The sequence below is a fragment of the Xiphias gladius genome, chromosome 21, assembly GCF_016859285.1.
Source record: "Xiphias gladius isolate SHS-SW01 ecotype Sanya breed wild chromosome 21, ASM1685928v1, whole genome shotgun sequence".
NCBI classification, from domain to species: Eukaryota; Metazoa; Chordata; class Actinopteri; order Istiophoriformes; family Xiphiidae; genus Xiphias; species Xiphias gladius.
Window position 1 is genome coordinate 19,395,217 of NC_053420.1, and position 14,194 is coordinate 19,409,410.

Genomic DNA, 14,194 nt, shown 5'->3' on the forward strand with positions numbered 1-14,194 from the left:
TAAGTGACATAATTTCTCCACAGAGAGGCAAATATACTACACACTCTTCTGCATGAAACTAATCCTTTAACTTGATGAGTTCAACGTTTTTTTCTGAACTTTTCTGTGATTCTTCTGGACTGGTCATGCTGAAGTACTGATCACGCATCTCAAGACGGTTAGGTAACTAACAAAACATAAAGACCACAAAAACATAAAATGCATGAACTACACTTGGGCACAGAATCATTCAGAAATATGGCATTAAATGTAGATTTCCCCCTAAAGGGAATTCCACAACATAAAATATTAGGGATATTTAAGACATTTACAGCTCCAATGCCTTAACAAGACTATGCAAGACTGCACCCAACTGCACAAACTGCACTTATCCCTAAACAAATATTTTTTCTAGGTGTGTGTAGACTTTTGAGTGTGGCCTCATTGTTGGCTTGCATTATACAGTGTGTGCAAATGTCTGACAGATTTGTCACTTCCCTCAGAGCTTAAGGAACGGCATTAAGTACAGTGAACAAACAAAACACGCATAGAAGTGACCTGGATAACTGAGAAGCCAATATTAAATGCACGTACCATTATCCTGGTACATAACAACTATATCTTAAGGCTGTGCAAAAATGTACCATGGGGGTTGGAAATATTGTCATCGAAACACAGCAAGCGAATCTGCTGTTACCATAGCAACACAATCCTGACTCAGTGTGCACCACAGGTTATGTTTTCACTGGATTCCAGTGAAAACATAACCTGGCAAAGCTTAAACAAAGGAAACCTTCAACCCCCAGCCACATTTCACACATCAGTGGGCAAATCCGCAGAGTTGTTTTGTAATATTCTGCTTGCATGTGTCGTTTCGGGATACTAGACTTTCAGCAAGAAAACAAACTGAATCAAAGAGCAGCTGTAACTGTGGGGTTAGTGTCAGAATAGTGATACTTGTGTTTTTCACTGGATTTCTAGTGTTTCTTTGAATTTCTTGTCAATGTTCCTCCTCCCTGTTGTATTGGCAGGGACACCGAAGAACCTTTGGGGGCTCGAGTGTGAAATATCTTCAAGATATGCAGGTTTCTGAGTCTGTATCTCTTCCTTTTAGACATAATTACATTGTATATTTTAGGGAAAGGTGTATTGTGTAACACCAATGAATCATTGTTGCATTTATTTCTAACTTTTAAAAAGTAGTATATTTACTGTATTAAAAAAAACAAAAAACAAGCAACTCCCGACATAACACAGCCAGTGTGATTGCAATATGCTACAAAACTGAGGAAACACTGTTCCTCTGGTGGAAAGGTTACTGAGTTTCTCACGAAAATTCATCTGAAAACAGAATGGAAAGGCCATTGCTAATTTAAAAAAAAAAATCAAACAATTGTTCCCTTTCCGGCAAGCTAAAGCGACAACATGCTGTTTGGACTAATGTCCCATTAGAAAGAACAGTTTCACATTTGTTAGTGCTGATTTCGTACTGTCAAACACTTTTTCCACTTCCAATAGCATTTACTTAGTAGCAAGACATATCTGGTGAAACTGTAATATTTCCACACACCTATCCACCTGGAGCAATGAAGTTTATTGACCAAGACTTCCTCACTGACTCCTGCTCACAAGTGATGCCAGCCAGCAAGAGCAAATGAGGTTCTACTTTGAAGACAGCTTTAACTTATAAAGTAAATCCAAAGGGGGGGAAATGACATTACTTCATATGAGAAGAAACATTATTCACTGCTGCTTCTTTCTGTGTTTAACGTCACTGCCATCCATCCATTAATTTTTCCTCTGTCCTTTCCGAAGGCATAGAAGAGGATATGTGAGAGAGTATGTGTGAAGGATATATTCTGGTACTGTTTAATTGTATTGTTATATATATATATATATATATATATATATATATATATATATATATATATATATATACACTACCTGATATGCAGAGGGGAAGTCCGGGGGGGGGGGTCGATATTACAATATTCACTTCACCTCTGCATTTAGGGCCATGTGTACTGCAAATTCAGGTGCGTTCAGGTTTCGTCTGGAAAGATTAAGCACTGGAAGAGACGGAGCTTGGAAAATAGGCAAACTTTTTTCCATTTTATCATTATTATTTTGTGGCAATGTAATTATAGATGTTAATAATAACAATATTATTGTTAATAATAATAATAATAATAATAAGAAGAAGAAGAAGAAGAAGAAGAATTAATGTATTATTATAGATGTTAATAATACATTAATTATTTGCTCATAAATGCATATTGTTTCAGATAACTTAGCAGACCTTTTCCTGAAGGGAAGTAGTCTAATCAGTCAAAGGGATTTTTTTTACAACCTGGCAACCTAACATTTGTTCTTAATGGCTTGTAAGAGATATACAGCTTTAGTAATCGATTTATTAGCACTAAAGTTATGAGTTACTACTTATAAATCTTTAATAAAAGGTGTCTCAGTAGTAGAAGAAGCGTTTTATTAGTTAGGTAGATGTCCAGTGTTCATTCATTGATTAATCCTTCCAAACCGTGTTTTCAAAGTGTCACAGTCGTTTAACCGGTTTATATTTTGGGCAGGTAATACTTTGCTCACCTGTGGAGTAAAAAATCCTTGGGGCTGACACATGGCGAGGCAGAGACAAGTAAGTACAAGGGGTCGTGAACGCCCCTCAGTCAATAACGTGGCGAAGCCGCTCAGCGTACGTAGTTGTTTTGTCGTGGAGAGCGTCTGGGTGCAAGCGGGCGATTGACAGTACAGAAGTGAGTAATGTCAGTTTGGTTTGGTTTGGTTTGGTTTGGTTTGGTTTGGTGTGGTGTGGTTTGGTCTGGTCCAGATGAAGAAACGCAAACGTTTCTTCTTTTTATGAACATATCTGAATGAGTGGGTGAAGTCGGACAGGCCGGCTGTCGGTGGCAAGCTTGCTAATGTGGGGTGTTAGCTAAGTTAGCCGTGAGGATGATGATGGGGTTTACGAAGATGAAGCGCTGCAGCGTTAGATTTAAGGTTGCTGACTGTCTCTCAGGGGTTTAGCTTGTGTCCACAGACCCTTACAAGGTTATTACACGCAGTGCACGCTTCTTACTAGATGATATGAATTGTGCATTTTACCAATGATGACCAAGTGTTCTCATTAAACATTACAGTAAACCATTGAAGGCGAGCACGTTTTATTTCTGACGTTACAGCAGCGACAGAGACAAGTAATGATTTGCCTTTTTTTTTTTTTGCTTTTTTGTTTTTGTTTGTGTGATTCTTTGTTTTTTTAAATAACTCGACGGAAACACACCCTCTGTAGTGTCTGTTAGCTGGAATGGGGCGGGTGGTCAACATGCTCCCAGCTCAGGGGGCCTGTTAAATTTTTCTCTACCTGGGTATTGAATGGTGTAGACAAGTCAATTCACATACTTCGTTGAAAAGAAAATGAATGTTTCAGGCTTTCAAATGTTTTGTAAACCCAGTGTCATCCAATAGACATAAAAGGTCTTGAATGTAGTTAAATAACAGCACAAAGCTGCAACTAACATCTGCCGATTATTTTTCATGATTAATTGGTTTGTCTATAAAATGTCAAAAAACAGTGAGAGGTGCCCACTCTAATTTCCCAAAGCCCAAGATGATCGATTCACATAGCTTGTTTTATTTGTCAAGGAGTGCCATATACAAAAATATTAAGTCTACGATGAGATATGACCCAGAAAAGACTAATTTGTTAATGAGTGATTTTATTTTTTCCCCCCATGTAGTTTTGAGTAAGGCAAATTGAGGTCAACATTGTTTTAATTGTTTTGTTTTCTCTTGCTGAAAACGTATGAGACTAATCAAAAAACAGGAACAAAGGAGAGGGAAAGTAAGTAGCGTCTCTCTTAGCTGCCTCAGTGAAAGTTGGTTGGAGATAGGTAATCTTAATGGCTACTTGTGACAGCGATAAGGCAGGTGTGACCGATTGATAAAGCAGAGCTCCTCCACATGCTATCTGTCATCACATGAGTGGCATATAATTAATGCATTTCTCTAACGGTGCAGCTAGCCATTTAACAGCCCTTCATACTGTTTGTTCAAGCTTTACTTGAACAAACAGTATGAAGGGCTTGCTGTTAATTTTGGTCTGATGCTCCGGTTAACAATGGAGATCTGTAAACTTTCCGCCCTCCAGTTAGTCGGCCACAGATCTGTCCTCATAATGTGTAGGCCCTACCCATAGATGTTTCTCTAATGCTCAGAGACATTTGGTCCAGTCCCTGGTTCAGGCTGGAGTTGTTACTGAGTCATAACTTGATTCCTTATTGTGAAAACGTCTAGCCGGTGTCAACAGCAGAAGACAAGTTCTTGTTTAATGACATTTTCCATTACATGACAATACGTTTCAGTTAGTTTCTCAATTGGACGCTGGACGAACTGTCTTTACCATAATGGTGTTAAACATCAACATTTCTGTGGCAAGGGAAGCTCAGCCCTCTTCCTTTTCTCTGTTCACTCCCCCTCAGCTGGTTGGCTCCTTTTGCAGGTTGAGGTTACAGCTGGTTGGTCAGATCTGCAGCAGTACAAGGGTTTAAAGGTTCGCTTAATCATTTTAACAAGAACACATGCTTTAAAAAAAAACTGTATTAGACTGTGCATAGCCTTCAGTGCAGTGCTGTGTGTCCTAAGGCATCACTTACAAAGCCTGTATTTAGAAGGACTGTTACAGGTCTTTGCAAGCTGATCTTAACCTGTAAAATTTTTTCTAGTCTGACCTACTGCACAATCTAATTCAGTGCTCGTTTTCAACACATGTAAGATTTACTGTCAAAAGCATATGAAGCTGCCGAAGGTTTACAGGAACAGTTTATGTACACTATTTTTTTCTGTTGTTAAATTCTTCATAATGAGTTAATCGGTCCGTCAGCCACTGTAGCCTGTGAATGGTCCTCATTTTGATCCAAACTCAGAGATCCAGTTGCATATTGAGTAGAACTGCAGACAGCAAAAATAACAATAAAGCGCAACAAAAACCGGCGATGTTGTGGCGCATCACATCATTATATACGGGTTGACTGACACCAATAGGACAAACCAAACGTGTTATGCAGAAGTGGTAGTCGAGGTGCCGTAACTGGCAACTTTCCACTGCTGGCAATACATACTCGTGTTAATACGGTCTGCTTGGCAAAAGGAAAAAGAAATAATTTGAACTCAACAGGTTGAATTTCACCATGGTTTTTCTGTTATATTTCAAATTAGAGGAAATTCAGTGACTTGTTCATAGAAATTCAAGTTGTTTTTTTTTTTAGTAAAGTGCTATTTTTTGTACCACTGTGAAATTACCTTTTTTCCTCAACTTAGTTTCTCCCTAGAACATAAATGCAATGCTGCTTGTCAGACGCTGCCACAGCCTGACTCGATGTGGCCTTCTCAACACTCAAAGGTACAGTACTGTAATGGAACGGCCATTTGTCACAGGTATTATACCTGACGTTTTATGTGCTGAAATGTACTTGGCCTGCCACCAAACCTGTAGTTAAGCTTTGTCCGGTCTGAGCTCCACCCAATCAAAGGTCTGATTCGATGAAGGATACTAAAATGGACAACACAAGTTGTGTTCTAGCAAATTAATTTGATTTTTCAGTATAGCCTATGGTGTTCATCCCCTTTTTATCTTTTATTTCACACTTTGTGAATGCACTTTTGTATAGTTATTCTAAGACACATACTCACTACCTAAGGAGCTCAGCTTGTTGTGCACAAAAATGATGTTCCCAGTTTTTTCATTTCGTAGGCGTCAGGTGGCACCTGCTGTGGCCTCGTGTGCAGTTCGTCTCTGGAGCAGCAGCAGCAGTGATGAACAGAGATCGTACCAGCGCGCCCACAGTCCCAGCTGGAGACATGGCCTAGCGGGCCTGCTGGCTGGTACGGGGGCTGTACTGGTTTATGGCCTCCACCATCAGAAGGTTAGGAGGAGATAAGATCAGTAAAGACAGTCAGTGTTTAATTTGCTTTTGTTGTGCCAGGACTAAATTATGTCAGTGAAACCTGGTTTTTAATTATTCAGCAAAATAAGCAATATGAATATTTGATCGTGACAAGTTGTGATAGGCATGTGCCCCTTTTTTATTTTTTTTTATTTTTTTTTATTTTTTATTTTTTTGCATCTTATAGACTACTGTTGTAGTGTCGGTTAACTCTTTCAGCCCATTCATCAGTTTTCACTCCCACATTTTATGTGACTTAACACATTTATACACATCTTGAGCGGAGCAGAATTCTTAAGAGAGAAAGGTCATAGGATCTTCAGTCTGAAGCAATTCAAGAACAAGTAATGACACCTGCTCCCCACACTGCTGACTACAAATGTTTCATGTTTTATTTGCACGCTATATAGGTCATGATGTCATTTTGTATACTTATCATTAACCAAACTTGAATTTTGGAGTTTGTTGTAACTCAGAGTGTCGGTTTCAAGACTTGTGTGTAGTGGTAGTCGTAGTATAAATCATGCATTTGCTTTACAGCCTCTCACTGTCTGTTCTGCTTTGTTTTATCTTAATCCTCCACAAGTGATTGGCAATTCAGAGAATTTTAAAAAATCATTAATAGCTCAGAAACATGCTGCTGCCGCTTGACAAAACAAAGGCCAACCAGTATTTTGTGTTTGCACAATTAATACTAAGGCCTCTAGGTTTATCATATCTTGGAACTGCAGTGTGGTCTAATAGTGACAGAAAATTATAGGCATGAAGACAGAAGAACCCAAATGACCATACAGTCACAGTTGTACCATACTGGTATTTAAAGTATGCGGCATATACATTTTTAGGTAATTGGTTTGTTTCTTCTCCTGTCTCTTCTCTCCAACAGGCTGAGCGGGAATACCCCGTCAGAGTGCAGACCTTAGAGAAGACCTCCTCTCTTCCCATCTTCAGCCAAGAAGAAGTCAAAAAGCACCGCTCCTTGGAGGATGGCGTGTGGGTCACTTACAAAGGTGGCGTCTATGACATCACTGAGTTTGTGGCCATGCACCCTGGTGGGGATAAAATCTTGTTGGCAGCGGGTGGGGCCCTCGAACCCTTTTGGGCGCTGTATGCTGTACACAACCAGGAGCACGTGCTGGAGATCCTCTCAGAATATAAGGTGGGAATGCTCTCTGTTTCTGTTGATCATTTGACTAAATGACTGTTCTTAAAAAAAGAAAAAAAGTAAAAATTTAGCTTTAGCTTGCAAAAAAGGACATACAATGTCCTCTAAAACCATAAATAGAATAAAAAAAAATAAAAGGTCTGGTCCCAAGACACACACATACACACACACTTATTTTTTATTTCGTTAGTAACAGAAACTTTTTTTTCTATGAAACCTAGCTATGGGTAAAATATTAACAATGGAGTCCCTCATTGAAAAAAAGTGTTTTCGGCAGATGTTGACTGGCCTTGTTGTTGGACCAAGATACCTCAAACAGGGCGTCCAACACACAACTGAGATGAGAATTGGCTGATAGCACCAAACACCATAGCCAATGTTTGTAAGCCTACATGTAAGACATTTGCAGACGAAATATTCTGCAGGCCTGAAGTCAAAGTGTCAACCTTCTTTGACTCCCATTTTAAATTCAATAGTATCATACCCCGAGTGCAGCTTCACCTTGTAGGGTTCTGCAACTGCGATAATTCGACTGGCTAACCACAGTCAAACCTAAAACAAAGCAGTATTTTGGTTTTGAAGTTTTGAGATAAAAATCACAGTTAAAGGTACACTAGGGTTTATTACAACTTTAGTTTGATTTTCTTCTTCGGCTATCAGTTTTAGCAGTTACATATGTATTCACCTAAGTAGTTACTGAGGTCTCAGAACGCAGTAACTGAAGACAAAGGTGAAAAGTAAAATTTTAATACACAAACTGCTCTTTGTAAACATCCATCGCAGTTTACACATTGACTTTCTGATTCAGCTTTGACCTACTGTAGCAACAATATGGGCACGCTCAATTTCGGTTTTAACTCAGAATATAGTTGTAGCTAATCTAGCTATAGACCTACTGTTAGTGATAGGGATGAGTGCATTATCAAACCTCATAGAAATGATAGCTGCAGCGACAGTGTGAGAATAAAATCCAGTACATGTTAACCACAATACAAAAACACCAACGCAAGCATACACATCCATTAAATATTGTTTTCTTGATCTTTGAGAAATTGAAACAGAGATTGATGTCAACCTACAGAATGGCATTGCTCTCTCTAACTGTATTATGGTTACTGGCAGATTATGTCATTTATTTTGTCCATCTTGCATTTTAATCATTGAAGGCAAATGTGCAAAGGTCTACTGCTCATTTGCCTTCATACTAAGGAAAAGCTGACAGCTGTAGGGTTAAATCTTGGTACTCCCTCAAGTGGCCAGCGAGAAAAATGCTTTGTTGACCTTTTTTTTTTTTTGTAAACAAACAGACCTTTTGTTTTTAGATAAAGAAAAAAGTTCAGCAGAAAATATGTGATCTCTCAGGGCGTCAATGTGGACTAACAAAGCTTTTGGTTTTTTGGTTAATACAAGGTTGGTGAACTGAACGCAGAAGACGTGAAGAAGCAGCAGGCGGTTAAGTCATCTGACCCCTACTCCTCTGACCCAGAGCGTCACCCCGTCCTGCACATCAACAACCTCAAGCCCTTCAATGCTGAGCCGCCTCCTGAGATCCTCTCTGACAGCTACATCACCCCCTCTGCTTTGTTCTTCAAAAGAAACCACTTACCGGTTCCTCAAGTGGACCCGGCTTCTTATCAGCTCCATGTGGAGGGACTACCTGGAGGAGCACTGACTCTGTCTTTAGAAGACTTGAAGACTCGATTCCCCAAACACACTGTCACTGCCACACTGCAGTGTGCAGGTAACCGCCGTTCTGAGATGAATAAGGTCAAGCAGGTGAAAGGATTGAACTGGGGCATTGCTGCCATCAGTAACGCCACATGGAGCGGCGCTAAACTCAGGGATGTGTTGCTGGCAGCTGGCTACAGGCCAAATGTGGCTCAGTGGGCTCGACACGTTCAGTTTGAAGGTCTGGACAAGGATGTGACGGGTACTACCTATGGTGCTTCCATCCCTATAAACAAGGCAGTTAGTGAGGAAGGTGATGTGCTGCTGGCTTATGAAATGAACGGTGAGGAGCTTCCTGCCGACCACGGCTTCCCCGTCCGCGTTGTGGTCCCAGGCACAGTGGGTGCACGTAATGTTAAATGGCTGGGGAAGATCATAGTGAGCACAGAGGAGAGCAGCAGCCACTGGCAGCAGAACGACTACAAAGGTTTCTCCCCTGGGACGGATTGGGACACGGTGGACTTCAAGTCTGCTCCGGCCATCCAAGAGCTGCCCATTCAGTCTGCAATCACCACACCAGCAGACGGTGCTGTTGTTGATCGCAGTTTAGAAGAAGTGAAAGTGAAGGGCTATGCCTGGAGCGGCGGGGGCAGAGAGGTAATACGCGTAGATGTTTCTCTAGATGGAGGAAAGACGTGGCAGGTGGCCCAGCTGAGGACCAGTGACGAGGGACAAGCACCTGAACCCTCACCTCCACCGGGAAGAGCCTGGGCCTGGAAGCTGTGGGAGGTGACAGCTCCTCTTCCTCCCGAAGCTCAGGAACTGGAGATAGTTTGCAAGGCGGTTGACAACAGTTACAACATTCAGCCAGACACAGTGTCTCCCATCTGGAACCTGAGGGGCGTCCTGAGTAACGCCTGGCACAGAGTGAAGGTGAAGATCAGAGAGGATGAGGATGAAAATGAGGAATAGACTCGGTGGTTTTGAAGTGGGGGGGGGGGGGGAATCAGTGTCATAGAACCAAAGCTCGCACAATATTTTGAAGTGGTACAACAAATATCAGAAAGATCTCTTGACACGGTCTTGAAGTATTTATGCAGTCACATTGCCTGTGAGATTGAAGATGTCCAGTGGTGCATACTCACAGCAAAGCTAAAGGCTGTAAATGACTAAACCAAAAGATGTCCAGTTTAACGTGAGTCTTTGAGATTTCTAGAAAATAAAACCTTTATTTTTGTAATCATTATCAACTTTCTTAACAATGAAGATGCTCAGTAATCTAAAAAGGGGTTGAAGTAATTATGTTAATTAAATGCATCATAATTTAAAAGCCTAATTTTAGATAATATTATGGAATTTAATTGAAATGTAGAGAAGTTTTGAGTTTACTATTGTGTTACTGCTTTGAATGAACGCTACTAAAGTCGCTTTTCTTTAGGGAGAACAGCTGGAGTTTAACGAGACTAGAATCAACTAGGACCTTTTAAAACATTTGGGAGCTTTTCTTTTTTTTTTTATCTGCAGCTGTGGCTTTGGTGATCAGTAACCTCTGCAAAAGATAATAACATAACTTTTCATGGGAGAGGTTTGAGTAGCTTAAAGAAAAATTAGCCGGATTTAATTGTCAGTGGCTGACGGGGGCTCCATTCAGTTATTCTCCCTCTGTTTCACAATTGGTATGACGTACCAGGTCCCACTGTGGAGATCAAGTCAGAGTTTAGACTTTACCTCGAAATTTAGCACATTGCAGAGGTTTTGTTGACCACAGTTTTGACCCGATGTGTCAAAAACTGGAATAACTGCACAGCTTTTCCAAAAGAAAGGTTCTTTTTCAGTCATCAAGATATTCAGTCATATTATTGTTAATTCATCTGAGTCATATTGTCAGCTACTTAACTCCGGTCGTAGCAAGCAGCCCTGTGATTCACACTGGATGACTATGTTTCGTGTAAAATGAGCATTACCATTGTGGACGATGAATAAAGAGCTCTGATTTTACACCGGCATTTGATTCACTTGCTACATAGTGTCACTACCATACAGCACATCTTAGATTGGCTCTTCTTTCGTGTACAGACATGAAAATGAACATTTGTATTATTAAAATGTTTTAAATTTTTTTTGAATATTTGCTAACACAACAGGTTTCTCAGCGCTGCAGTAATGAAATATTTGCACATTTCACTGTTGGTGAAACATGTTGAGTTGTTGGCTACTAACCAGGTCAAACTGCAGTTTTTGCTTATTCATAAGAGACAAATCACAAAAGTACCGTACTGTAAGTTTAACATGCCTAAATCATATCCAGCTTTTCATGCATTAAAATTTTTTTTTATATTTTATGCTCAGCAATATTTTTTTATTTTTACTGTTTGGACTGATGCGTACGTACACATTGACCTAACTATTTTCAAAAGAGAAAACATGTACAGGTAGAAGCTTTTAGAGTATGGACCATTTACCTTTTCGAGCTCCATATTAACTCCCAGGGTACATATATATCTCTTAGCGTTCTTAGTTTGCTCACTTTGAACTCTGGGGAGTATATTCAAAAGCCTCACAGGACAAATTAGGTAACCTAAAAGATGACATTACACTCACATGTTGGTGATAAAATTCAGTAGCTGTCAACATCAGGATGCAGTAATTTGTTGAGGACCTTGATGTATAACTGAACAGGCTCTAGCCCTGGGGCCCAAGAGATCGGTGGCCCCTGGGGCCCAAGAGATCGGTGGCCCCCGGGGCCCGAGCCTCTCTTTATTAAGTTACGGTCAGCATTTCTTGTTGGAAAGTCAATCCAATATCTACAAAGATGTAAAAAAAAACATGGTGATGCAAAGCGATCACATGCAACAAGTCCTTCTGTGTCTCTTTGAGTCTGGGAGTCTTGCTCTTATGTAGAAGGGGTCGAGGAGGCCTTTACATGTCTGTGCAGAGGGGCCTGTTGCCTCATAATCCTTCCACGGTTGAGGACAGCTCTAAAATCTAAAATCATTTTATGTATGATAAAAACATTTTACACCATGTTGTATTAATTATACAGAAATCAAGTTTAAGCTGCAAAGATTTTACTGGTCAAAGATGTATTATTAACAGTTATTACATTATGGCACCAAAATCATGGGTCATATCCTGGATTTTGTTTTTCGCTTGGGCACCAAACTTAATTCAAACTGTAAAACTTCCAGTTTTCAGATACTTCCAGATACTTTCTGCTACTTTGACATGGTGATTCCTAAATTTGGCAACAGAGGAAACAGAATATGAATTGACTCAGACAGCTTGCATGAGTAGAGAGGTTGCAGCTGGCAAGAAGGTGACAGGAGGAAAGAAGGGAGGACAGTTTAATGTAAAAGATGAGGTATCATGGTATGTTTTAAAAAAGCAAACAAAAAAAACAACTATGTAGTCAAATCTACAGTAATTTGAGTAGTTGTTAGTCCAAAACTACATTTACACCATGTAAAAAATAATCATCCAGCTTTAAAGTTACAGTCCATAATTTGTGTGTTTTCTTAATGAACTAACGAACTGGGAGCTGGGAGGGAGTCATTATGAGTCTCCTGACCTTTTGCACTCAAGAGGATTAAAGTGATAAATGGATGTTCTTCTGCACATTATTTTCGCTGACTGCAATTTGTTTTTTAATATGATAAAACCTGATCTATTCCAGTAGTTTCCATGCATGACAAATGCAGCGGGATTAGTTTGTTTATTAGTATCTCGAGGGGAACCGACCCACATGGGAGGTTTGTTGGCAGCCACGTTTGTTATAAAATTTTCTGCCTGATCTGTCTGACTCATAAATGACTAAAATTGTGGTAAGCAGAATTGCATGCATTTATGTATCTCTGCAGTTGGCCCAGGCTCCGAGAATGGATGTATTCCGTCAGTTTCAGACACAAAACCACGACGCTGGTATCAGCACAACCATGCACTACTCACCGAGACTTAAGAGAAATGACAGAAAGAGAGGGGAAGTAAGGTCAGCAGCAAAATGACGAATATGGATCAAACGTATATGATATAATGCTCCTGTGTGTTTGTTTTGGATACAGACAGCAGATACAGTCAGTATCACCGGACTGTCTGTCGTGTGTTATTAGGTAACAAAACCAGCGTCATACAAAGAAAGTGACATACTGTTCTCCCACGTATGGCTTGTTCCTGCTTTCAGTTCCTCTCTTCTCGTCATGAGTACTAATGATTCTATCATGACGATCACAGGAAACCGATAAAACTGACTCTCAGTTTCGCCGCTCTCTAGGTCAGCAAATACAGAGAAATGTGTCACATTGGTGGTATATGCAAACCAGTGCACAACAGCTTTCGTTTAATTTCTCTGTGTGGTAAGTTGTGATGCAGTGAGGAATGTGCAGCCAGCGGACGATGGCAAAATATGGCTGCGAGAGGATTTTCTGTGAAAATGATTAAATGCAAAAGGAGTTCAAAGGAAACAGCCTTACCTATTTGTCTGCATGAAAAAACATTCTGCAGTTGGCTTACGAAGACAAACTTTAAGTGCTAGTGTAATGCCTCTGAGGCCGTATTCCGCCAACCATTCACTGACACCTTGAGACCAGCTGTTTCACCAGCTAATGCCACTGTAGCATTTATGCCCAGTCCATACAGTCCAGCAGTCTTACAATATTTGTAAGGATGTAGGTACAAATACAAAGACACAGTGTGAGTACCAATACATCAACCTTTTGTCATCCATAACTGAATAGTTATTATTTATGAACACTTTATGTTGCTTTAGGGTTTGGGTAAAATCCACACAACTGCAAACATATCTAACTAAAATTATCACACGTATGACACTTCCGATATGGTCAGATGATCTGAATCAGGCAGGAATTGAATTTGGCTGACAAGGCCCAAACTAAAATGACTTTGCCTCTACAGAAATAGTAACAAAAGCTGCTAATGAGCTCAGTCTGCCCACTTCAGCCCCCAAACCTCCACTTCCACTTCTTGAAAGTTAGAAAAAACACACCAGCAGAATGGCTTCTTTCCACTTTGCTTTATTATTTACAAATAAAAGAGTACATAATACACTAACAAATTAAAAGTGTGGATACACTGGTATAATTGCTCAGACATATTTGTTTATATTAACTTGTAGCTTGTATACAAACATTTTCGGTTCGTTATTTGCCAGAATCAAAAAGAAATATACATCGCTCAAAGCCCCAAAGGCAGGTAGGAGCAATGAAGGTTCCTTGATAAATGCACAAAACTGGCTTACACACAGATGAGTAGTTGAGCTGGGCAGCAGAAACAGGAATCCAAACACAGGTAGTTCAATAAGAGGGACACAGAAACACCCGGACCACAAGGATCAAGCACAGGAAACACAGTACGAGGGAGGGGAGGGTAATAGGGAACAGGTGAAACTAAGTGGGGTGGGGCAGGCAATCAC

At 40.2% G+C, this 14,194-nt stretch overlaps 1 protein-coding gene across 2 annotated transcripts; it reads left to right on the top strand.

Annotated features, from left to right (window-relative positions):
* Window positions 1-2,668: 2,668 nt before the first annotated feature.
* On the top strand, window positions 2,669-11,111 carry suox (sulfite oxidase). 2 transcript variants are annotated; one of them, XM_040116377.1, is made up of 6 exons: window positions 2,692-2,747; window positions 4,473-4,543; window positions 5,311-5,392; window positions 5,744-5,915; window positions 6,823-7,095; window positions 8,512-11,111. In XM_040116377.1, the coding sequence occupies exons 3-6, from the start codon at window positions 5,334-5,336 to the stop codon at window positions 9,739-9,741; spliced, it is 1,734 nt and encodes a 577-aa protein (XP_039972311.1). In that variant the 5' UTR covers window positions 2,692-2,747; window positions 4,473-4,543; window positions 5,311-5,333; the 3' UTR covers window positions 9,742-11,111. The 2 variants fall into 2 exon arrangements, with proteins under 2 accessions (XP_039972310.1, XP_039972311.1); XM_040116376.1 differs by lacking the exon at window positions 4,473-4,543 and having other exon boundaries at window positions 2,669-2,747.
* The last annotated feature ends 3,083 nt before the right edge of the window (window positions 11,112-14,194 follow it).

What these genes read in the sequence shown, in the direction of transcription:
- suox (XM_040116376.1), top strand. Translation starts at nt 5,334, where the DNA reads ATGCTGCTTGTCAGACGCTGCCACAGCCTGACTCGATGTGGCCTTCTC. An exon ending in GGCCTTCTCAACACTCAAAG is followed by an intron (nt 5,393 to 5,743) that starts GTACAGTACTGT and finishes TTCATTTCGTAG; the next exon opens with GCGTCAGGTGGCACCTGCTG. An exon ending in AGATCCTCTCAGAATATAAG is followed by an intron (nt 7,096 to 8,511) that starts GTGGGAATGCTC and finishes GGTTAATACAAG; the next exon opens with GTTGGTGAACTGAACGCAGA.